The sequence below is a fragment of the Galleria mellonella genome, unplaced genomic scaffold (genome assembly GCF_026898425.1).
Source record: "Galleria mellonella isolate WM207_F2 unplaced genomic scaffold, CSIRO_AGI_GalMel_v1 utg35, whole genome shotgun sequence".
NCBI lineage: Eukaryota > Metazoa > Arthropoda > Insecta > Lepidoptera > Pyralidae > Galleria > Galleria mellonella.
The window spans coordinates 3,703,466-3,731,000 of NW_026442082.1; the positions used below are offsets into that span (position 1 = coordinate 3,703,466).

Below are 27,535 nucleotides of genomic sequence, written 5' to 3' on the forward strand. Positions count from 1 at the left end.
CGAAACTCTTACCACGCTTAAAGATAAATTATCAAAAAATCACCGACTCTGCATACATGTGATGGATTCTAGCTTAGAATTAAATACGTCTAAGTAGAGAGAGATCAAGGCATAGTTTTTTTTTTGATGGGTGAAAATGGTATGGTAGCCCCGCCTGCGCTAACGGGATACGCTGGCGAAGCACCAGTGAAGGGCGATAGATGAGAATGAAAACAGGCCAGTTAGCACATCATGATGAATTCATCAGGAATTAACCAGGGAGAACCGCGAGGAAGTCGACCTGGTTGGGTATATTGCTAGCAATGGGATTCTCAGTCTCCATTACTAACAATCCCTTTCCCCCATACCAAGGCATAGTTACATCAGACAGATCAAGGAAGGAGTTGGTGTCGTATCGTATCAAGAGGTGAAGAGACTCGCTGAAAATCGTAGCGAGTGGCAAGAGCTCCACCGACAAGAGCGCAGCTCTTAAATAAAATAGATACATAGAAATAGAGTTACTTAAATATTTTGTTAAATTTCTCACTTGCACGCCAAAGATATACAAGTGTTACGCGCACAAAAATCAGTGGTATTGAAAACCTTTTCGAAGTCGTTTACAAAATCAAAGTGAGTCACGTGGCGGCAATACGTTTCAAAGACATCCAAAGAACGCAGCCTATCGTCTGAGAGTCCAATAAAATGCGCCCGTACAGCGGTACAGAGGCGGCAAACGACGTGCGTGGCGGCCTCACATTCTTGTATCTACTTCACTGAATCGACTACCGTATTACGAAGATTTGATGTACACTGTTGGCCAAAATAATTGGATTGAAATAAAAAAATTACCACTTTTTTTTATGCATCTCAAAATAGCAACTTAAAGGTTCATTTAATGATCAGTGGTAACTGTCGCCTATAACAAAATGTCAAGCTAAAGTAAAGTTCATTTAGTGGTAAGTGGTAACCGTCGCCTATAAATATGGAGAGAACTAATATTATAAATGTGAAAGTGACTTCGTTTCTTACATCTCGATTTTGGCGCTTAATCGACACAACCAAATACAACGCTTCAAATACACGCTCTATTTGAGATGTACAGCTAGTAGATATGGATTACTCTTTCTCCCACACACTATATCGCAGTCATGCGAACGAAGTTTTAGTAAAGACTAATATAAATTAGTCTTTAAATAAATATTACCTAATTGAAGTAGACAGAGTAGTGTATATATATATATACTAGCTGACCCTGCAAACGTTGTTTTGCCATATACATTATTTATATATAATTATTATTATATAGAAATAATGATAATTAATAATAATAATTATATATTATTAATAATTATATATTATTATTTTATTATATATATATATATATATATATATATATATATATATATATATATAACCGATGTATCACAATGTCTTGTTTTTATCACTCTAGTAATGCGTCCCATGTATACCTATATTTAAATTAAATTTATTTAATCATGACACTCAAGAGTCTTAACAGGAGTCTAATAAGATTGTTGGGTTAAAAAAAAAAATCAGTCTGTCCACTGCTGAACATAAGCCTCCCCTTTGGAGGGTTCTGTAATATAAAAAATAAATATTCCTTTCGGAGAAATTTAGTTTAACAAATAAAACACTTTCGTAAACAAATATTAATAATTTTAATTTCATCCTATTTATTATTTATTTGGTCGTAAGTGTACCTCGCACTATATGTACTCAATCTCTCCACAGGGACCGTAGACTACGCACCATCACACAACGCGGGAAAATTCCTCTAGATTTACTATAATATTTTTTTTTTTTTTGTTGAATCTTATTCAACTAGATTACTATTCGAAATTAGAATACAATTATTAGAATAAACGCTATTAATTGCAAAATAATTAAGACTTGTTTAGAAATAGCAAAGATTGCATAACCTACATACAAAAACATATAAAACACTTGGGAACTTCCTTTTTGAAATTACTTAAAAACATTAGAAACTCTTTTAGGTTTACAATTATATGATAATATCTACATTGCTTTTTCTTTATGAGACAATGAGGTCGATTCTGAGGTGTCATTTCTCTAACCTCATCTTATAATCTAATATTTTAAATTGAAAATTTCGCAAAATTACTGTCTTATGGACCATAGTTAATTAAATTTATAATAATTTTTACTTAAACCTATCATAAATTTAGTTTATATCGGTCCTTATGATATCGCAGTGATGTAAAATTTAAATTTAAAAAGTAAGTTCTAACTTATTAACTTATTTCTATAATGAAAGAAATAAAAAAGCATATTAAAAATTATATTATTAATTGATGTAAATCTGTACATATGTATATGAAACTATAACTAAATTGTAACTTGGGAAGGCACTGACTCACGACATACAGTTATCGCTAGTTTGAAAGTACATGTAATTTTATTATATATCTAATATATAAAATTCTCGTGTCGCGATGTTTGTTACCAAACTCCTCCGAAATGGCTTGACGGATTTTTATGAAATTTTGTGTGCATATCGGGTAGGTCTGAGAATCGGCCAACATCTATTTTTCATACCCCTCAATGATAAGGGTGACCCATCCCTAAATATTTTTTTTAATTTTTTTAACAATATTTTTACATTTTATTTTATTATGATTTAGCATTGAAAAGTACATACAAATTCAAATTTTCACGCTTTTACGATCAACCCCTGTTTTTTAATCGCGAGTTTTATATGTCGCAATAGGGTTGCAAGATGGCAATCGAATATAATAATTGTAGTACGATAAATTTTCATGTATAGTTCTAGAAATAATGTATATGGTAAAACAACGTTTGCCGAGTCAATTAGTAGTTCAATAAAAAAATAAATTATAATATACTATTTGGAATTATAATAAAAATGGCCTTATATGTTCATCCTAGATTAGTCTGTCTGTGTATCAAATTTCATACAAATCCATTGAGTCGTTTAGGCGTATTTAATTAATATCCAAATACCTTCCAAATAAAAATTTTAATTGATTTAATTTGACCATTATTTACAATATTTAATCAGATGATGACATAAAAAGCTCCTCCTTTATAAAATTGCTAAACAAAATCGCAAGTTGGCTATATTTACATGAAATAGACAAAAAATCGGTGCCTCCTCGAGCGGCGGATTGATTGATCGAAATGAAATTGCAGACGCCAGTCATTGCTGCCAACTGTATGAATAAAAATAAACTCGAGTGGGGAAAAAGGCAGGCAAATTTTTCTCTCAAAAACAACATTGACTTACATTACTCTCACAATTTATTTTCATATTGTCATTATATAAGAAGCTTGTCGTGAATATAACCTATTACAACATCGACATGTTTCAACATAGTTTGAATAGATTTTTTTTTTGTGCAACTTAGAATGGCAAGCAAGCTGACGGCCCATATTATGGAAAGTAGTGAAACACAGTCACCAAATATAGACATGGGAAGTACCAACTAACGTTTACCTATCTTTTAAATATTATTGTTTATGTTTTGATTATGGATTATAGTTACATACCATATTAGTATTAACTGTCCACTATTGAACATAGGCCTGCCTCTATAGAGGGATTTTGCCAGTAGTTGCCACGCTTGGCAGGTGGGTTTTTTTTTTGATGGGTGAAAATGGAATGGTAACACCGCCTGCACTAACGGGATACGCTGGCGGAGCACCAGTGAAGGGTGATAGATGAGAATGAAAACAGGCCAGTTAGCCCATCATGATGAATTCATCGGGAATTAACCATGATAGTTTCCAGGGGGAACCGCGAGGAGGTCGACCTGGTTGGGTATATTGGCAGGTGGGTTGGCAACCGCAGTTATGTTTTGGTGATGTTTCAAGAGGAACGCTGCTAACCATCTCTCGACCATTAAATCCCCTTAGTCGCCTCTTGCGACGCCCTTGAGAATAAGTAGCGGTGGCCCATTCTATGTCAGGACCACACGGCAATATTTACATAATGACACAATTATTACTCAATTTTTATTGTTATTTTTCTTTTTCTAATTTTTGTGTTCGTAAGATATTTTTTTGTAATAAGCTATATTGGACCCTGTGTAAAATATTATATACTTTCTATACTGTGTTATAAAAAGCTGTTTGTTTTCCATAATAAATAAATAAGGGAAAACATAAAATGCTACGTTTTGTACCATTTTATCGATTCTAAGATAATGTCAAGGACTTTAAGAGGCGTCCGTTGATTTAATTAGGAAGGAGCTCTGACAAAGTTTCTGAGAGAAGAAATTAATAAAAATCTCTCCTTAATATTTTATTTTCTTATTTTACTAAAAAAGAATGTAATTTATAAGGGACATCAAAATTGCAATTTTTTTAATGCATGAAATTTATGGTTTGTGCTATTGGTTTACCTAACCCACGCTAGCTAGACACTAGTAACGGATGATAGGCAAGGAACTGAGGTTAAAATCAGGCAAGTCAGGCTATAGTAACGATTAGTGTCGGGGCAAAATCAACCTTAAATGTGAGCAAGATACATTTTGTGCAAGGACCTTGGGTGTAGCATAAAAACGATTTATAAAAATACAGTGTAAAATTCTAAAAAAAAAACAGAAATTCGTGGTTCACCTTATTAAAGCTAATTAATTAAAGCCTTTTACATCGCGAGGATGTGAGCGGTGGCCAATCTCGCTCACGCCTTATGCTGTAAGTGGTAATGAATACACCATGAATTAAAGTTGTAAATGCCGCCTATAAAGACGAACAATACAGCCCCGTTGCTAGCAACATGCCCTATTAGGTCGACCTCCACGTGGTTCCCCCTGGAAACCATCGTAAACAATTCTTGTTGAATTCGTCACGATGGGCTAACTGACCTACTTCATCCTCATTTATCATCCATCACTGGTACCTTGCTAGTGTATACCTAACGCCCACAACAGTAACAGGGAGGAAAGGGATTGTAGAGTCAAACAACCTCATTGCTAATAATATACTCTATCAGGTCGATTTCCACGCGGTTTCTCCTGGAAACCATCACGCCAACTGTCCTGCTTTCATCCTCATCATGTCTCACTGGTACCCCGCCAGTTCATACCAATAGCGCAGGCGGGGTTAACATTCCATTTTTACCCATAAAAAACACAACCCCATTGTTAGAAATATTGCAATAATATATGACAGGGTTGTCAAGTCGCCCTCCTTTTTCCCCCTTTCCCTTGAAAACCACTGTGATTAATTCTTGTTAAATTGATTACGATAAAACAACTCATCTGCTTTCATTTTCACATATCATCTCTCACTGGTGCCCGGCCAGTGTACATCGATATAGCAGGCGGGGTTACCATTCCATTTTCACCCATAAAAAAATACCCACGAATAGTAGGTATTAGTTCGCCATCGACAGGGATTTCATACTCACATGCTAGAACCTAAATGGACGCAAACAATGTGGTTTCAGAGAAACTTTCTCTTACAAACACTCAGGATTTCCTAGAGACAACAGAATGGAGTTCTTTAAAAAGGGTGAAATTAAGGTTTCTTCAGGATTGGTAACGCGCACGTAACACCCCTATTATTACAGGCGTCCATAAGCTACAGTGACCGTTTACCATCAGGCGGGCTGTATGCTTGTTTGCCGCCTGCATTGTATGTATAAAACAAAAGGTATCCTGCAGTATACTGTCATAGTACTCCTCATACGTTGCCATTCTTGAAGAGTAACGCATTATGCCTCTGTATTCTATAATTACCAATATATACATCCATCAGGAAGACCGAGGAATAACTACATGGGACAGTTAAGGAAACACTAGGCATCATGTCGTATAGGGAGATAAAAGATATGGCCTGGGATAGAGCTGGCTGGAGGAAGATGCATGAATTAGTTGCACCGACAAGAGGAAACTCTTAAATGAAAAAAAAGACATCCACAGTTTTCCTCCGGTACATAATACAACAATATCAATTTTCATAGAGATATTTTGTAAAATCATAATTTCTCACTCAATAAACTTCAACATTTATTAGGGTTGGGTTTTATGACGAATTTACGTTCCAATCGTAACCTTTTATGTTCCGAATACACTAACAAATACTGTAATGGAAAGAGAATATTTATTACCAATAAAGAGGGTTTACTCCGTATCGATTTCAGTGTACTTGTCATTGATTTCAGTAAGGAATTAATGTCATTGGATAGCTTATGATTAATTTAAATGACTTTAAAACGAGCTTTGAGTTATTATTTTAGACATATACATACATGTTGTGCTACATATAATGTAACATAGTAATGATATTGATTTAACGTTAAAAATAATAGCATTCACTGGCATTATAGTTGTGTGAAATTTTTGATACAATGCATAAAAACAATGGGACATAGGCGATGCTGTGAAATTTATAGACTTATTTATAGACGTACATAGGTAACAATTTTTATACATACATACATATCTGTCACGCCTGTCTCCCATTAGGGTAGGCAGAAACAATGGAACGCCAAATGCTTCGATTCAAACAAACCTCTTTCGCTTCTTCCACATTCATTAATCTTTTCATACACGCTTGCCGGTTACGGGTACTTTTAATTTGGCCCTTTTGCAGCAAGTCGCCTATTTGGTCAACATACGTCCGTCCTCACATGAATTACTCTTATATATAATTTTCCATCAAATGGGACTCTCGAATTGATTCAGTTCATTGCAAAAATTATTACTTATTCTTAAGTTCATTGGGAATCGCTTGATTGAACACGAGCTTGACGCCACAAAGATGACGAGCATACAGCCCGTCTGACGGTAACACTGTAGCCTATGGACGCCTGCAACACTAGGAATGTCACGTGCGCGGACCGACCCTGAAGAAACTTTAATATACCCTTTTTGAAGAAACCTATACTGTAGTCTCTAGGGGCATTATATTATTTATAGTTACATTGAAACTGCTCCATGATGTTTAAGCCAGTATCCACAATTAGATGTATTTGCCTTCAACATGCTGGAGTTTCGTCGAATGACCACAGAGTGTTTACGTTCAGATATTTAAAATATAAATGTTATTTCTACTATTGTTGCGTGATTGTATAGTATTTTAATTTTATTAATATTATTTCTTTTAAACATTATTATTGTACTGATGCTTTCCTGTGTGAGCGTATTGGGAGACTAAAGCTTACATAGTTGATTAAATAAATAAATAAATATTTCCTTTTTTACAATAGTACATTTTATTAAGAATACCAATATAACGCTAGCAAGCAAGCCTGACCAAACCACATATTAGAAGAATAGATATAACAAAAGAGATGTAAATAGATAAGAAGTTTCGCGTATTCGGTGTACTTATTTAAGACTAATTATAAAACCAATTTCTCTGCCGTAAACCGTCCAAAACCAATATTTGAGCTGAAGAATCCTTATAGTAAAAAAGCTATGGTTAATATTTGGGCCGTCGGGGCCGCGGCAGACTGCTGACGTACCCCTGTTGCCCCGACATTGGTGCGAGTAAGGAACACCCGGGGGTTTTAGCCGGTAGGAGTCCGGCAGTACCCATATATCTCCCCCGAGGTATATGGGTCTGCATGAAGCATTTCTCCTCGTCAAAAAAAATGGTTAATATTTGGGAAATTCATTATTATAAAAAATTTGTAATTTTTGTAATTTTTAATAGAAAACATTTTTCCTAATAAGAAGAGGTCAAGTATCATCGATGATGTTAAAACCTGTCAAATATTGGGTAGACTATTAAGTCTACATAGAAGAGGGAAAAGGGATTGTTAGTAATGGAGACTTAGAATCCCATTGCTAGCAATATACCCAACCAGGTCGACCTTCTCGCGGTTTTCCCTGGAAACTATCATGGTTAATTCCTGATGAATTCATCATGATGGGCTAACTGGCCTGTTTTCATTCTCATCTATCACCCTTCACTGGTGCTCCGCCAGCGTATCCCGTTAGCGCAGGCAGGGTTACCATAACATTTTCACCCATCAAAAAAAAAATTTACATAAAACATTCGTGAGGATTAACATTAATTCTCTGCAATATATTTATGCACACAATTAATGTGTCTGTCGCGTACATTATCTAAAGTAGTTCTTTCATACTTACAGAGGATGCGAAGGCCTCGCCGGCACCGGTGGCTGACGGTCTCCGTGTTCTTCATCGCGTACTCAGTGTTCCAAGCGGTGATGACCTCGTCGACAGCATCCGAACCAGCCAGCGACACGAACCCTGAACCATCAGAGAAGAAAACCACTCCTATAGCAGAAAATGAACCTGAAAAAGGTTTGTGTGTTTGTATTTTCTACGGTAAAAGTAAGTTATGGAATTCAATATTTTAATATTCTGAAATTCTGAAAGAGTGCAAATATGTTCAGATATTTCTAGTTTTTTTTATGCAATTTAGAATAGCATACAAGCTGACTGCCCACCGGATGGAAAGTGGTAATCGTCGCCTATAGACATAAGTAGTACCATGAATATAACAGAGTATACTGTTTCGCCCATGATACTCCCTATGCGTTGTCATTCCTGAGTCCTCATTCAGGTGTTATTCCTTTGTACCTAGTAAATTCACTGCCATATCCCACCATTCAAACCGAAACACAGCCACGCAATTTCATTTAATGGCTATTCATTTCAACATTTATTACACGATTACGCCATCCAGATGGCTAACATCTGGACCGATTTGTTCAAAATTTTATATTAAGATAGATCTTGTCCTATATTAATATATGTTTATAAATTAGCTCCTTATTTAGGCAGTAAAGTCGCAGTTTAAGTATATCTAAAAGTGTAATATATAATAATTATATCTGAATACCGAAGTGCTTTTTTTAACTCATAACTAAATATTGAAATAATTAATATATTTCTTCAGGTGCAGCAAAAGAAGAAAAACCTGCAAATGAGGGGACCGGTGAGAATAAAGAGCCTGCGAAAGAAGAGTCTAAAACTGAAGATAAAGAAGAAGAGAAAACGGAGATTAAGGATAAAGCGGAGAATACGGATAAGACAGAGAATGGAGAATCTTCTTTAGAAGAAGAGGAAGAAGAAGAAGAGGACAAGAAGAAAATGAAAGATGCAGGTTATAAGGAGGTTCGTAAAATATGTCTAAATATCAATCCGTTGTCGAATCGCCTATTTTCAATAACAAGAACTGATGATGTATTAAAATCTGTTATAGGTCAATCAGTTAAAAGTTAGATTCCCAAGTATTTAATTCCGTCAAGATCCTCTTTCGAGCCTAAACCGTGTTATATGATTCCGATTGATTAATTCTGATCAATCAAACACTTTATGATACAAAAGATAATTTGAAAACAGAAAATAAGGAGTCTCTAAAAAAAGTAGGGAGAAACTTGCATGCAAATCCCATAACGAATTAAAAAAGACTGTAGCTATTAATGTTTCCTTCTCCATTGCAGACTGAAGATACGGCCAAGATTCGAGAAAGGGAGAGACAGGAGAACCAGAGACCAGCAGTTCCAACTCTCCACCCACTTAGAGATAATTGCACGCCTCCTGCTATAGAACAGGTACAAATTATCTATATCTTTCTTAATTTCCAATATTGTCTATACCAAATTTCATGACGACTGATTAAAGCATAAAAGTATCATGAGATAAAAAGCAAGAGAATAAATTTTAATGAACTCGTATATAAAATGGGCGTGTAAATGCTCTCTCAAGAATCATAAAAGTCGTCTATATTTACAGCTGCATATTCTGTGCCTATAAGAAATTATATCTATCTAGTTTATCTCCTTCTTCACAGTTTCCAAAACCTTTAATGGGCCAATCAGCTCGCAAGCACGGCGGGCTGATTATCCACATCCTGGTTGCCGTGTTCACTTTCATTGGTCTCGCCATCGTTTGTGATGAGTACTTCGTTTCCAGTCTGGACAGGATCTGCGAAGGTCGGCTTTTTTCACTTATTTTTTTTAGTATTATGATTAATGCATGCTGGCACTTTTTAAAAGAAACGTGAAATAGTATCAAAATTCATAATTTTATTGTGTTATTTATAAATTACTAGCTTTCACCTGCGTCTTCGTTCGCATTATTGAGATAAAAAATAGTTTATATCCTTATCTATTCCATATAGTATGTGTATACTAAATTTTATAGTGATTCGTTAAGGCATTATATGGTAACAAATGAACAAACTCATTTTTACATTTATGAGCGCGGACGCGCACACTCACGCACTCACGCACACGCACACTCACGCGCTCACGCACACGCACACACGCACGCACACAAAAGTAATCCACTTATACCTAAAACGTCAATGTTGACACGGATAAGAACGAAAGAATAAATGAGACGCCGAAAATACTACAATGCATCTTGTTCTTTCTGTTATGTGTGATACCGTAAATACGTTACAATTAGAAATTTAATTATTTGCTACCAATCGAGAGACTCTCTAGTATATATTAATTTCATTTATCCACAGAACTGAAACTGGCACCGGACGTGGCGGGTGCTACATTCATGGCCGCCGGTAGTTCAGCGCCGGAGCTGGCCACTGTTGTCATCGGTGTGTTTTGCGCTCAGGATGATATCGGTAAGTGTTCTAACTCAGTACCAGCTTCAGAGGGCAAAGCAGTCGGGCAGCGCCCAGTGGGTGTGTAGATATCTAGGAGGGACGCCCGAACTCCGAATTGGGCGCCAAGTAAATTTCATGAGATATATTAGGTGTTCAGTCTTATAATATTTTTATTTTATCCTATTCTTATTTCTTTCTGATTTTTCATCTAACCTTGACCTTTATAGGCTTGATCTTGTACTTTATGTTTTTGGCCTTGACATTGACCTTTACGATGTTGAACTTGACCTTTATGACTTCTTATCTATAAATAACTTTGCAGGCGTCTCCGGCGTGATAGGTTCGGCGGTGTTCAACATAATGTTCGTGATATCTGTATGCGCCCTGTGCGCCGGCACCGTCTCGCATCTCAACTGGTGGCCGCTGTGCAGGGACTGCTTCTTCTATGCCGTATCCATACTCGTCATGCTGTGTACTATCGCTAACGGATATGTATCTTGGTAAGCCAACTCATGAGGAGTATCTCTTAAAAATTTGCCGTTTGTTCCCGCCATAGAATGGGCCACTCCTTCCTTTTCCGTGGATGTCGTAAGAGCCGACTCAAGGAACTTAAGATTGAGAGATTGGCAGCAGCGTCCCTCGTAAAATATCATTAAAGTCTACTTGCAGTTGCCAATCCGCCAGCCAAGCGTAGAATGCCTATGTTGGTGGGAAGGGATTGTTAGTAATGGGGTCTAATGAACCCATTGCTAGCAATACACTATCAGGTCGACCTCCACATGGTTCCCCCTGGAAACCATCGTGAACAATTCTTGTTGAATTCGTCACAATGGGCTAACTGACCTGCTTCATCCTCATCTATCATACTTCACTGGTGCCCTGCCGGTGTATACCGATAGCACGGGCGGGGTTAGCATTCCACTATCACCCATTAAAAAAAATGCCTATGTTCAGCAATGGAACTTAACAGCTGATATGATGGCGCTGATGAATTGAGTCAAGGAATAAATAAAATACCCATGCATCTATTCACACAATATAAAAGATATTATATTTATACAATTTGCCAAATGTTAATATAACTTTAAGAATGTGTGTATCGACGGCAGTCGACAAGTGAGCGGAATTTTTCCTGTCTATTGAGAGTGATGAATTATCTTCGCTCAACAGTGACGAATAAGAGATTAAATCTTATTGCTGTCTCTAAACTATAACTATGTTATTGAGAATTCTACAAGACAAAAATATAAACGCAGATACTCTGCTATACAGTATACTCTGTTATATCCATGATACTGCTCATGTCTATAGGCGACGGTTACCACTTTCCATCAGGTGGGCTGTCAGCTTGTTTGCCATTCTAAGTTGTATAAAAAAAATACTTCTGACTTTTTTAACAGTTGTCATTAAATGTGATTAGTATTAATTTTTAAATAAATGATTCATAGCTTTCATTGTAATTTTTTTATACCACAAAGATGGCAAACAAGCACACCGCCCGTCTGATGGTAGACAGTCGCTGTAGCCTATGGATGCTTGCAACACTAGGGATGTCACGTACGTGTTGCCAACCCTGAAGAACCCTTAATATACCCTATTTGAAGAACCCCATACTGTAATCTCTAGGGAAAACTTTTGCAAACCAGAAATAAGCATTCGTGGGACGAAATTTGTCTGAAACCGTACTATACTTGACCGTTTAGGTTTAAGTGTGTGAAGATAAATTCCCTGTCGATGGCGAGCGGTGTGATGATAAAAGGTGGCTGTAGGCATCATTTTAAACAATTCCTTTGAACACACGTTATACAAGCGGTAGAACACACAAAGGGAGGCAAAATCTCGCCTTCGACTTATGGGCTTGATACCGCCTGTAAGTTTGGGATTGTCATCAATGTTTATTACTACCGGTACTAGTTAAAATTTATAATATTTTGCTCATTGGATATGTGTCGATGCTTATTTTGGGCGCTCTCGATATTTAATCCGCCTCTGTCCAAGGTCCTTTTGTGACAACCGAATTCCAAACTTAACCATTATTTTTTTAGAGTTGGAAATCAAAGAATAACATTATAATTTTGCAGGCCCGAAGCTCTCTTCATGCTGATAATGTATGGTGTGTACTGCGTTGCGCTGCGCTTTAACACAGCTCTGGAACAATGGGCGATGAAACTGCCGCTGCCGTTCAAACTGCCCACGAGGGAGGAGCAGGCTGCACTAGTCACTTACAAGTGAGATATTAGAGCTAAAGTGTCTATTGGAGTTAATTATAGTTTAAGCTAAAGTAAAGATATTTAAATACATAGATATATTCAACATATAATCTCTTTTGTTATTTATTTATTTAAGGCAGACAGACAGCTAGAACAATACATAATTATTCACTTAAATAGTAATTCGTCAGTCATTAAAGTTTACACAAATGTAATACAAGTGAAGGAAACACAAAATTAAACAACACTAAATCAAACAATACTATTGAAAACTACAGCAACATTTACAATAATAATGCTCAGATGTTGACAAAGCCATCCATTTTTTTAGAACAAAACATTATTTGCGAATAATACTTGTATAACCATTAAAAAAAAGTAAAATTTGAAAATAAATAAAATCTATATTTATATAATAAAACTTTAAAGGTCGAATGTCTGTGCATAGAAAAAAAAAAACGCTAAACACCAAGTCAGGTGGATGTTAGAAATAGAACACATTCAGATTTTTTTAAATTTTTTGTTTCTCTGTCTGTTAGTACGGGCTAATCTTCGAAACTGTTGGACCGATTTGAATAAATTTTTGCATGGCGAAACTTTACATCCCCAGTCAACATTTTAGATACTTTTAGTCACAAAAAATTAAAGAGTTTCCGTGAGATAGTTAAAAAACTATAGTAACTTAAGTCATTTTGACCTAAGGTAAAGAGTGAGAATGACACGTCATTTGTTAATTTTGGTCCAGTATTTCCAGACATAATACCTAATAATAATCGTAGGTACATACATCGATACATACTAAACAGAAATAACAAATACCACGCAAACAAAGTCACGGGTATTAGCTAGTTATCCATAAGACTGGAGTCTGGACTGGTAACCTGTCACCATTACTTATTATATCCAAAATAATATCATAAAAAGGACCATAAGAACAAAGCTCAATGTGTTATTGTGAAAGAACTTAAAAGAAAACCATAAAATGCCTTATATTTTAACTGTAAGAGTAATTAGATTGACTTACGTGTATTTAAATCGGAATAAAGAATTCTCGACTTGTTTTGGATCCATCTGAGATCCTTAATCATAAGCGTCTGTAATGCGAGCACGAGCCAGCCTGCTATAAACTGGGTTGCCTGTGATCAACGCGGTAGTAGGTAATATTGTCCTCTAATGAAGCAATATCAGTGCCAAGTGTGTAGTAGTTCAGCCCCAATAAGTAGCTTCATTATAACTTCGATGATTTATAATAGCTCTAATATTTATAGCTCTAAAAAATATTTAATTACAAAAAGTTATTATACGCTACAGGAATTATTCAATGAAAAAATTTAATTGTATTTGTACCTATTTGTTTTAATGTAATAATGTTTTATTTATTTTATGTTAATCGACGATACATATATATAATGTAAAAATTTATTTATATACTTTATGAAATATTTATTAATGTGATTGCTGTGCCCTTCCAGGGTTCATGTTGATTCTATACTTTTAATAACTTAAGACCTATATTGTTACAAAATGTAATAGCAATAAATGATTGAATTGAATTGAATCTCTAGGTTTGCTTCGGACAGAGCATTAATGATTACAGTACTTTATCTTAAAATGCTATTATGTAACTAACTTTATGTATTCCATATCAGGAGCGCTGGAGCGCAGCCCCCCGCCAGCGCTCCAGGAGTCGAAGGCCAGTACACACAGATGGAGGGACAGACTAAAGAAACCCCCATGCAAGATACTCGTAAGTATAGTACATCACTCGATCTTATAATATTAAAAACTAATAACAGTTGAACACTTCATTTTAATCGGTAGTTGAAAATATTTATTTATTCATTGTACATTTTATTGCACCATTTATAAAGTTGTAAATACAGTTAATTTTAATGAGAAGTGATACAAAAGGCGGCTATATCGCTGAGCAATCTCTTCTAGACCACCTTTGCATAGAGGACATTGAGAAAAAGACAAAGGATAGGTAGATAGATAGATAGATAGATAATTTATTTGCATTACTTACAGCACACAAATTACAACATATATTGATATATATAAAAAGCGAAATAACATAAATTATTAAAAAAAAATACATATGGCGTTACAATTTTTCGTTTGTGCGTTGTTTTGCCATTACAATACAAAATGGTCACAACTTAGTTTATTGCTTCGCCCTTAAAAGAAGAAAGCACTGATATTCTGTTGCGGCCAAAGGGAATAGGGTAACAATAAAACAATATTACCAGCACACTAATGTAATTGATAATATATGATAATTTCTAGATATTTGAATGAGTATACTTATTGCATTATACAATATAGGAAATAAGCAAGACAATTTACAAACACAACGATACAATTGTATAAGTACAGTAAGGCGGTCTTATTGCTGAGAGCAATCTTTTCAAGACAACCTTAAGGTTAATATAATATATTTAATAATTACAATTGATATAATATTATATCAATATAATAATAATTTGATAATTTCTAGATAATTTATCTTAATCTAGATAATTTCTAGATATTTGTATTCCAGCGTACCGTCCAGATGGTGCATATGACAACGCGGCGTACAACGCAGACCCCACACAGACATGGGACCCCAACGCTATGTGGGACCCCAACAACGCTTGGTCAGAGGTATTAAAAGAAATTTCGCCTTCCTAAACCAAAAATAATTCCAAAAAATGTAGATACAAAGAACTTTAGCAGAAAACGCATTTCACTTGGAAAAGTTCTCTAGCTGCACTCAATAATTTCTTTAAAGTTAGAACATGAAATATAAATCTAGGAATGTCAAACAACCAGAGAACTTATCTGGTGAATAATAACTGTCGCATATAGATATGAACAATTCCATGAACATTACAGAATATACTGTAACTCCTATGATGCCCTATAGATCAATCCTGAGAACTAATGTATTTTGCTTTTGTACCCTCTAATTTCACTGTGGTAACCCTGCAAGCATAGCTGCTTGGCAGAATTAATAGGTAATTTATCTTATTATCTTTTATAAGCAGCAGCCGGCAGCAGCGCCACCGGCAGCCGGGTGGAACGCAGAAGGTTACGCAGCGCCCCAACAACCACCCCAGTCGCAGCCACCAGCGCAGTCTCCCTCGCAAGCGCAGCAGCCGCAGCAACCGCCACAGGTGTGGAAAGAAACTTATTATCATACCGTTCCGATGACTCCATTGAGGATCAACACTGAGATAGACGCAGTCGAGAGAGATAACATCTAATGGAGGATAGAATGACAAAATACTCAAATTAAATGTAACAAATAAAAATTATTACAAGCTAAATTAAATCACACTAGCTTAAATCCTATCTTTGAAATGTTGGAATTAAATCCAAACCTTGTTCGGTAAGAGAACCGCACTATTACAAGACTGTTAGTAGACCTACCAATAGCAATATCAATAATGAAGGAATAAATAGCAGAAAGATTCAACGCAAACACATGACGTACACTTACTGGCGCCTGAGCTAATTAGAAGGCTTTAGTGCTTCACCAAACTTTTCGCATCTTTATTCTTTATCTAACCATCCAAATAGGACAGAGAATCGACTAATATTACAAATGCATTAAAATTACAATAATAGCCTATCATCTTACTACTCTTATCCCAATTATTATATGGGGTCGACGTAATATGTTTTTTTTTATCCATATTACAAAAAGATTTGGCTTACAGTTTTACGACCGGTCGCCTGCCTGACGTCATGCCTCTTTGGGAATACAATAATAGCTAAAAGTAATAATGTAAATAATCTTTAGAAATATGAACACAACGACTTTGTTGCTTTTCCAGCCTGTACAGCCAGCGTACTATAAGGCGAAAGAATACAATCCAGAGACTGCCGTCGACCCACTCGTCAAGCCAATCGGCGCAAGTAAGTATATGTAATATAATATTAAACAATATATAAAAGTTAGCCCTTTTAATTCATCATTTTTCGCTGTAAAAGATAGATAGATACTCTTTATCGTTTCCTCCAAAAGATTACAATAGTAAACTTATTATAAATATAAACAATTACAAAAAATAATCACAATGAGAAAACAATGGGCGATAAAAGATTGTCTTCCCCAGGATCTTGTAAGTGATGAGTATGTAGTGAAGCCAACTACAATATAAAAGTGTAAGAGATAAAAACCGAAATAAGAATTTGTACCAAATATCCTGTACAATCGCATCGCAAACAGTAGACTAATAATATATATATATATATATAATATATATATATATATATATATATATATATATATATATATATATATATATATATATATATATATATATATATATATATATATATATATATATATATATATATATATATATATATAATATACCACAGAGTACGTTTTTCAGCCACCTGTATCCATCGACTCCTTGCACTGTATTTCAGGTCACCATCCGATGTATAGCTGGTTGAACCACACTGGCTTTACCTATATTGCATCGCCACTAAAATTCTTGTTTACAACAATAATGATGATGATTAATTCTTGACTCGCGTCTTATTCCAGACAAACTTCAGCTAGCGTGCTGGTACGTGGCGTTCCCTATCCACTGGTCCTGTCGTCATACGATGCCGGACTGCCGCGGACGCTGGTACCCCATCACCTTCATCATCTCCATGCTCTGGATATCCTTCTACTCATATTTCATGGTCTGGATGATTACAATCATCGGTAAGTTTATAAACTAACAAGAATGGAACATAAACTGAAAGCTTAATTGAAAGAAAGTGGTAACTGTCTCCAACCTGGTTTATATCTGGTGAATTTATCACGATAGGCTATTTGATGTGATTTTATGCTATCGAACCTCTCAAATGATACGCCGCCAGCATAAATCAATGGTGCAGGTAACTTCCATATACTGGTGAAGTAGGGAGAAAATAATAGGTGAGATATGAAAGTGACCAGTTGGTCTAACGTGACGTATTCATCAATAACCACGATGGTTTCCAGAAAGAACCACGTGGAAGTTGTAAGTTGTAAGGTACATGTTTTTATATTATGATCAATTTGCAGGTTACACTCTGGGCATCCCAGATACAGTGATGGGTCTTACGTTCGTGGCAGCCGGCGTCTCCGTCCCCGACGCACTCTCTTCTCTCGCTGTCATCAAAGAGGGGTAAGTACGGCTTCTAAAAAATAAATCTGTTTCAGAGTTTCAGAGATTTGGTGCAAAAAAAAAAAACAATACTGTAGTCTTCACCTAATATACTCTTGTGCCTAGTGTGACGCCTTGTGCCTGAACACTATTACATGCTAACGCATGAAGGTCGAGAAAAGGGATTGTTAGAAATGGGGTCTAACAACTCCATTACTATCAATATACCTTATCAGGTCGACCTCTATGCGATTCCTCCTGGAAATCATTGTGATTAATTCTTGTGGAATTCGTCTATATCTATATCTAACTGACCTGTATTGGGGGGAAAGGGATTGTTAGTAATGGGGTCTAATGAACTCATTGCTAGCAATACACCTCATTAGGTCGACTTTCACGTGGTTCCCCTGGAAACCATAGTGAACAATTATTATTGAATTCGTCACGATGGACTAACTGACCTACTTCATCTTCACCTATCATCTTTTACTGCTGCCCCGCCAGTGTATACCGATAGCGCAGGCGATACCATTCCATTATCACCCATTTAAAAAAACTGACCTGCATTTATCCCCATATGTTATCTTTCACTGGTGCCGCGCCAGCGATAGCGTAGGTTATTATTCTATTCTTATCCATTTAAAAAAAAAACACATGAAGGTTTTTTGTCTAAGGAACAACTGCATTCCCAGAAATTCTAAGCCATATATGTGTTGCTAACGGGATACGTCATACTCATGAAGGTTTTTTTTTATGGATGATAATTTTTTTTTTTTTTTTTTATACGACTTAGAATGGCAAACAAGCTGACGGCCCACCTGATGGAAAGTGGTAACCGTCGCCTATAGACATGAGCAGTAACATGGATATAACAGAGTATACTGTTTCGCCCATGATACCCCCCATGCGTTGCCATTCCTGAGGACTCAGGTGTTATTCCTCTGTACCCAGTAAATTCACGCCAAAATAATGAAATGGTTATCCTGCCCGCGCTATCGGTATACACCGGCGGGGCACCAGTAAGGGATGATTGGTGAGGATGAAGCAGGTCAGTTAGCCTATCGTGACGAATTCAACAAGAATTGTTCAACGATGGTTTCCAGGGGGAACTACGTGGAGATCGAAGTATTAGGGCATATTGCTAGCAATGGGGCTGTCAAACTCCATTGTTAACAATCCCTTTCCCCCCTGTGTATGGGTATTAAAACAGCACTACGTCAATAGAAATGTGAAATACTTGGACAACAGGAATTCAATGAATCTTCAGGGTAAATTAGATCACACATAAAATATAGTACTAATAAAATATTTATGAAAAATAATTATAAATTTTAAAAACAGAATTACCTTCTCCACAGGTATGGTGACATGGCTGTCTCGAATGCTGTGGGGTCCAATGTATTCGATATCTTGGTGTGCCTGGGACTGCCCTGGTTCATCCAGACTGCCATCATTCAGCCCGGCAGCCACGTGAACGTCATCAGCAAAGGTTACCCTTCTATCCCTCTATATATCTCCAAGCCAGTCACATTTGACAAGTGGAAAAGTAATCTATCATAAAATTCCAGACAAATTATCATACTGAAGACTAGGTAGCATGGTCTCCAACGTTAGCCTGTTTCATAACGGAACAAACGTACTAAAAAAAATGTTATTTATCAGTAAATACCTTTTCGTTGGCATAAAATTAAGAAAGAACAAAATATTAGATGTTGGTATTTCGTTCATCTCATGTAAGTGGTAGCGAGAACGTCTGTATCGATGAATTTGTTTGCCGCTTGTCTAAAAGAGCACGTCCCTTATTAGGCGAGTAAGGAAAACTTAATTTATACGACTTAGAATAAAATGTTGATGATCAACCTGATGGAAAATGGTAACCGTCGTTTAAATACGTAAAAGCTTTATGGACACCATAAAATATACTATATCTTGTAATGCTCACATGAACATCTTGTGCTTTGCACTTCATGCTTTGCAAGTTCTAAAAGAAAAAAAGAAAGATAATTTTTTTATTCAAGTACACCTAAACATAAGCATTGTTTGGATAGTCTTTTTGAATTATTTTAAAGGGATAGAATATTATTTGTAGGTAAAGGCTCTACAGACCATATTGATAATGTTTAATAAACACAAAAGCTGAAAATTTCATATTGTATTGTTTCTGAACAGGTTTGATCTACTCCACTCTCTCACTGTTCTCCACCGTGATCTTCCTAGTGGTGGCGACACATGCTAACGGCTGGAAGCTGGACCGCAAGTATGGCGCCGTGCTGATGGTATGGTACTTGCTGTTCATTACCTTAGCCAGTTTGTACGAACTAAACATTTTCGGCGAATTCAACAAGCCTGACTGCATCTCCAGCTATTAAATTATAAACCTTAAAATTATGCCTCTAATGTTCAATTTATTAAGTTCTAGACAACAGCTGCGTTTCGTTTCAGTGTTTAAAAATAGAATCGAAATTAGCAGCGACTTAAACAATATTTTTATATTTCAAAAACTTATTTATTATAGAATTAGAGCTTTAGATATTAAGCTCGTATAAAGCCTAATCAGCCATTCGCATATTGCTTAAAAGTTGTATGAATTTTCCGTGTTCGAGCATGCTCTGTACGTTTGAATTTCAAAATTAATAACGAAAAAACAAAGACAGCAATTCGTTAAACGTATTTTTAGTGGCAAAACTCAAATTGGTGCATTACCTTTTATAAAAAAAAAAGCTTTAAGTACTTATTGAGATTATTTTATGTAAGGTTATCGTTTAATAATTAAAATGCTTTCGGAACGCTAGGTAGAAAATGTTTAATTCATTTTGAACACGGAACAAAAAACTACATCGATAGTGTTTCTAGAATATGTAGGTACAGATCAAATTTTAATAAAGCCTTAGGACAACGCCATTTTGCTCCACAGCATAATGCAATGTAAGCAATCAAAATGGCGTCCTCTTTTTATGAAATAGGCGTTATTTATCTATATAGCCGTATGACACTTTGCCGCGGTTTTTTGTTCTGTGTTGACTTAGCGGCTGTAAGTAGGTCTAGAACTAATATTTCTGTTCCTAACTTACTTTTCGTCCATTAATTGAAATTTATTTATGCTATTAAAATAAGTATTACTAGACTTAATGTTTTCTAACGCCATGTCTTATGATCAATAAAAAACATCGATGTTAGCAATCAATATCATAATATTTTATAATGTGTAGAGGTACATTGTTCTATGTTCTTGCTATCCCCTCAATAAAAAATGAAAGCGCTATATGGCATTGTAATATATTAATTATAAATGATAGTATCATAGACAATTTATTAATAAATGCACACTTTGACTATGGAAATTGACTATGGAAAATTTAATGTACTTATATAAAGGTAAATTATATTGATCGGTACTGTGCTCATGTAATGTAACGTTATCATATATTACAAGAACCTGTTCCTGCATTATTATGTTACATTCTATACTATATCCGAATTGCAAATTTTCATTACGCGAATCTTTTTCCAAATATTTAATACTTATTAAGCAATATTTTTCGCAGAGTGTATGGCTTTATTCCAATTATTTAATTTTGCGGTAAAAACGATTTTGTTATACGGATATACCCTAAGACGTTTCAAATGACACTCGTGTAGGTACACATCGTGCCTACATTTGTACACACGAATGTCCTTGGTGGATATATACCCTAATGTCAATCTATGGATATAATTGCTGGCAAATAACTTGAATAAGATTCTATTATATTACTATATTAATATTAATGGTTACTAGATTAAAATTATTTTGTTTAATTTCTCTAAAATTAGCTAGTATGTGTGAGATCACACACATTTGTTGCGGAGGACTAAGTAGGACGAATAAAGATATTTGTTAGTGTTCTAGCTGTATTTTGCTTTATTTTAATATTTTAAATTTTATGAAAATAAAACACTTGTTGACAGCTAGAAAAAAAATGAGTTTTAATTTTTTATTAAATTCAAATTATTATAAATACCAAAATGTTTTCATGTGTTAACAATATTAGATTAATAGTAGCGAAATTAAACAAAATAATACTAAATCCAGTAACAAATGAACTTCAACAGAATGTTTAAATAAAACATTATTATAATTTTACGTATAAAGAGCGTTTGAGTACTGCGCAAGCTTAAGGTTTAGCTTAAGTTGTTTTACACGTGATCATTATGCAAGACAAAACAAATTGCATATAGCAGCCCACTCAGCTGTAGTATGCAATTTCTCTTATCACTCAGACAAATGTTTAAGAGAAATAAAAAAAGTATAGTACCTATGTAAACAGACCTAAACGGCTGATAAAAATTGAGTTACCATTGTTTAAACAGGCTAAGAAGCCTAACTATATGAAGAACAATGAAATAGGCATTCGGATTGGATGACTTAAATATATAGTATTGACTGAAATATGTGGGTGAATCAAGGCTTTGTATTAACATATACCTGTATGTGGATAGAATTACTGGCCATTAATTTAAACATTGCTTTGACTTACGCATTAACTTTTTATTTTTTTTAAACACAAACTTGTCTTCTATGCTCTATTGACTATGGTTTTCTTCAAGTTTTTTGCCACAAACTGTATGGTGTAACCATATATTGCATCATAGGAATTCTCGAGCAAAGTACTTCACTATCATTGTTAGGTTTCTTCAATATAAAAAGGAAGGACACGTGTACAATACGTATTGCATCGAATCAAGTATATACCCCGCAATCCTTTTGCTAATTCGGTCTAAATATATTTATAGATAATTACTGAAAAGACAAATAAGTTTAAATATATAACTTGAAATTATTAGCATTCTTTTAAGAAATATTTTATGAACGAAATTAAACACTTTTTTTCAAACATGTATCTAAAAACGAAAAAAAAAATTAAACTCGCATCGCACATGTCAACTGGATAGACGAATATTTTTTTAGGCAAAAGTAATAGACAAATAAAATCTTTAATCAAATGCGATGATATATTTTCATAGGTCCCTATGTACCTATTGTCTAACTGAGTTTTTAACTATACAACCATATGAAAATGATACATTATATGTTTATATAGTATAATATATAATTTGCTTACAATTTGGCAACTGCATTTTTTTCATATAAATGGCAACATTAATATTTCATAGTAACAAATACATTAATACGAGTTGCGCACAAAAATTTAAAACAAGTTTATTGTTACACTCAAATATCTACTGTATTCCACTAACAATACCGAGTGCTCTGTGCTTATTATATGATTGTCTAAATATCTTATGAATTTACATAGTTTTAGCTGAAGAACATATACCTAGGTATTTAACTGGACGTAGCTTTTATTATGTGTAGATTTTATTCGTGATAATATGCTAGTCATAGTTAAATTAGTTATATATTTAATTAAATAAAGATATCTTTAATCGCTTATAATGTTTAGTGATAGTTAGATGGTAATATGATTACTTTATATAATACAGCCATATTTTAACATTAATTTTATTAAAAGCAGAACATCGATATACATACGAATTAATCAAATAGATAGAATCTGCATTTCTAGCAATGAATTATTTATTTAGTGTTAGTTTTATAATTGCCCGGTAAACGATCAAATTTTACACGATTGTCGAATGTTTGATCGCCTACGATTGTACTGGACACCTATTCTGTTTGACAGGCAAAATTTATCGCACTACACATTTGATATGTTTGCCAAATATGTTTGAAGGTGTTTGTCGAATAATTTGATCATCCACAACTGTGTCAAACATCTGTTTCTGTTTGACAAACCCACGAAGGTTTATTAAGCTAATTTAATAATTTGTTAGACATATTTGAAGATGTTTGTCGAATAATTTGATCGTTTGTGACATAACTATCTATTTGTCAAACATGTTAAAAAGTGTACAAGTGTTTGTCCAATAATTTGATCATCTGTGACTGTATGAAACATTTTTTTTTTATAGAATCACAGATGATTCAAATAAATCTTCAGTCTCTTGTTGTCAACATTTGTTAAAGTTCCAATTCTTTATTAAGTGTATATGGTTGAGATTTGAATTTGAAAAACAGGTTTGATCGTTTACCGGACCTTAATAATTTATAATATATGTAATAATTTATATAAAGAACGTTCCAATCTACACATTTGAATGAACCAACTGCAACAAATCCTCCAGATCTTCCAGCTAACTACCTTTAAACTTTCAACTTTGAAGATCTATCTGAACTTCAGTTTACGTTTTCCAACCCCAATGAAAATACCTCTGTGTTTTATTTACTAGTTACCTACTATTATATCCCATTCCAATTCTGTGATCTGTTTAGCTGTTTAGGTATTATAAATGTCACTTATATTTTTCTGAAAAAAAAAAATAGATTTAAGAATCTCAGTATGACTGAGTGTGGAAGGCAAAATTAAAATACATTGATAGTACACTGCTAGGTGTTATTAAAAAAAAAAAAAGTAAATAATGATAATCAATATAAAATAAAAGAAGTCAGCCATTGATTTTGATGTCAACTAAACCCTCAATCCGGCCCAACCAAATAAAAACGTGACATCTCTCAAAATCTGATCACTAAGTATTAATGTGGTGTAATGGAACGGGTAAAATTATAGGCAAAATGAAATTCAGTGTCATAAATTGTCTCCAAGGAGTCAAAATATGTTTTTTTTTTTTTTATTTTTACCACAGATATGGATTTATATGTTTGGACGTATGTCTGACGTGACTGTGTGCACATTTTATGTCAGTTTTCACCACTAAACTAGGATCAATAACACCTAATCGACTCCGACTGAATTTCAATTCAAAATCCGTTTATAAAACTGTTATTAAAAAAAAATTAAAAAATATCAATATCTCTTATGTTACACGCTGTATACCTGTATACCTAAATTACTTCATAAATTTAAAATAAACTGAGAAGCTTGTATGGGCAATTGTATGAATGTGGATAAAACCAGGGAGACATAAGAGGGTCAGAAACATTTTGCCGACTGTAATCTCTGCCTACCTCTAAAGAAATAGGTGTGAGCTTATAATAATAATGAATAACTAGTTTAGCAGTAAACGAGGAAATAACAATACACAGCATTGAGTGATATGACGCGTGGAAGAGTGGTATATAAATACCTAACGGTGGTAATGCACCCATATGTGTACAGGTGGAAAAAATATTAGGACTAAATATTGAATTTAGCTAATTTTAATCAGAGGAAATATTATTTTGTTTTTTAGAAATAAAAAAAAACTGCACTCAGATATTTTTAAAAGCCCACCTGAACCAGTAATAAAACGCTGACTTACGAATATTTTTATTCTAGCAATCGATAGAGTCAATAATGAAGATTTTCTTCAAATAAACATATTGTATTAATAATAATATAATATAAATATAATTTTTTTTTTTTTAGTACGTTTGTTCCGTTTGGAACAGGCTAAGGTCGGAGACCATGCTGCCTAGTCTTCAAAAAGATAAATTGTCTGGAATTTTATTTTTCTAATGTCGCTTCAATTATTGTCATAATCTTCAATATTTCATTTGTCAAATCCGGTAAGTACATTTTCATAAATATCTTTTCTTGAGTTTTCTTAAACCAGTGGATTTATCAAATTAAAAATAAATAATTATAAAAAATCATTGTCTTGCAATTCAATAAAAGTATTCTTATAGCTCCTTGAATGTTGTAGTAATATAAGTGAAAATAGCTTTGAAACAAGAAGGAAATCTTAAGAGAAGCGGGATTGAGTGCGGGATATTTTCGGGTTTTTTGAAGATAATCCTAAGTTCGTCAAACATAATGTGTCTTTGAATGACAAATTCAGAGCAATCAAAAAAAAGGTGATGTAGAGATTGGGCTGTAAAGTTACACCATGTGCATGATGGGGAAGCGATCATGCCCATTCGGTGCAGGTGTTCGTTGAAATGTCCGTGGCCGATTCGTAATCTACAAATATTGGTGTAAAATTTTCTGTTTGTATCCTTTCCTTTGCAGAACCACGGTTTTCCAATACGCCAATTAATTTTGCGGTACCATTTGCCTTTAGTCTGTAATATTTGAGTCCAATGCTCCTCCCATTTAGTTGTAACGATTTTATGTATTCCAATACTACAATCTGAGTAACAAAGGGGTAAATCTTGAACACGAGCAGCACTTGAATTAATAATTTTAGCCAAAGTGTCTACTTGTTCATTCCCAAACACTCCAATATGTGAAGGGGTCCAGATGAAGATAATATCTTTTCCATATATATTACAGAGATGATAATATTTATTACGAATTTCTTGAATTAAGTAGTTTGATGATGAAATGAATGTGTTATTTTTTAATGCCATAAGAACACTCATACTATCTGTAATTATAATCCATTTCGAATATAGTACCTGTTTTTCTATGTATTCTAATGCTAAAAATATAGCTTTTGCTTCTGCTGTGTAAATACTAGCCAAAGTTGAAATTTTATAACCGTGACCAAATCTATTTGACAAATCGTAAAAAGCCACTGAAGTGCTAAGTGCATTTTTGGAACCATCTGTATATATCTGCCTGTAGTCAATAAATTCTGATAAAGTCTCATACATATCGTGCTTTTCTTTTATGTCTTTACGTATAACAATTTTGATCTTACAGAACTTACTCTCATAAAGGCCATTATAACAAGGAAGTATCTTACTACTATAGATGTTATATTCATCTCGTAAATTCAAATCATTGACAATAGTTTTATTCAAAAACATAGAAATGGGGCAATTTAATAATTTGAGTATGAGTGGGTTATTGGAAACTGAAAAAACTTTGAAGAGAAATTTGAGTTTTAGGTATTCGAAACGAAGAAGGATAGGAGGCAAATTACATTCTACTTGCATTGAGATAATTGGAGAAGTATACATAGCACCTAAAATAAGTCTTAAATTCATATTTTGAATTTTTTCGAGTTTTTCTACTAATTTATGTTCTGAGGCATAACAAAAGAAAGCGTAATCAAAATTACTTCTAACAAGAGATTTGTAAAGTAAAAGGATAATTTTAGGATCAGCTCCCCAGTTACGACCAATTACAGATCTTATTATATTAGTGGCTCTTAAAGCACGATCTACTAAGCAATCAACGTATAGATCCCATTTTAAATTTTGATGAAAAATTACCCCCAGAAATTTAACGCTACAGTCTGTTGGAAGAGTTTGATTATTATATATAATATTTATTAATGGAACATATTTATGAACTTGATGAAAAACAACTACTATACTTTTGGTTAAACTAATATCGAGGGAAAGAAGAGAAAAATATTTCTCAAGTCTTTTTAATGACTCATTTAACACTAATTGCATATCAATAATATTCTTTCCTTTTATATAAATTAATAAATCATCGGCAAATTGCAAGTTGTTCACACTGTTTCCTAAAATTGAATTAAGTTTATAGATATATAAAATATATAGTAGCGGGCTTAGAATACCACCTTGACATACTCCTTTAGAGCTTAACCTAGGTCCTATTAATTTACTATTTACTTTAACATACACTTCTCTATTACTAAGAAAATTATAAATCCATTCGATAAGTTTCATTGGAAGAAATGAGGATAGAATCGAAGATAGAACTGTTAAATTTACATTGTTAAAAGCTCCTACGACATCTA

The 27,535-nt window shown here is 34.2% G+C and overlaps 1 protein-coding gene across 2 annotated transcripts in view; it reads left to right on the top strand.

Moving 5' to 3' along the window:
• The window catches only part of LOC113514499 (probable sodium/potassium/calcium exchanger CG1090), a 42,545-nt gene extending 16,916 nt beyond the window's left edge, over positions 1–25,629 (top strand). Inside the window, exons 2-16 of one of the 2 annotated variants that reach the window (XM_031908400.2) lie at positions 8,087–8,261; positions 8,860–9,077; positions 9,407–9,517; positions 9,757–9,898; positions 10,441–10,551; positions 10,856–11,033; positions 12,615–12,761; positions 14,393–14,490; positions 15,286–15,389; positions 15,770–15,901; positions 16,565–16,646; positions 17,287–17,451; positions 17,797–17,899; positions 19,237–19,367; positions 20,048–25,629. In XM_031908400.2, the coding sequence (XP_031764260.2) occupies positions 8,087–8,261; positions 8,860–9,077; positions 9,407–9,517; positions 9,757–9,898; positions 10,441–10,551; positions 10,856–11,033; positions 12,615–12,761; positions 14,393–14,490; positions 15,286–15,389; positions 15,770–15,901; positions 16,565–16,646; positions 17,287–17,451; positions 17,797–17,899; positions 19,237–19,367; positions 20,048–20,247 (2,097 nt within the window). In that variant the 3' untranslated portion in view covers positions 20,248–25,629. The remainder of the gene's footprint in view (positions 1–8,086; positions 8,262–8,859; positions 9,078–9,406; positions 9,518–9,756; positions 9,899–10,440; positions 10,552–10,855; positions 11,034–12,614; positions 12,762–14,392; positions 14,491–15,285; positions 15,390–15,769; positions 15,902–16,564; positions 16,647–17,286; positions 17,452–17,796; positions 17,900–19,236; positions 19,368–20,047) is intronic. The other variant, XM_026898589.3, reaches the window with a different exon arrangement.
• Positions 25,630–27,535: the final 1,906 nt, after the last annotated feature.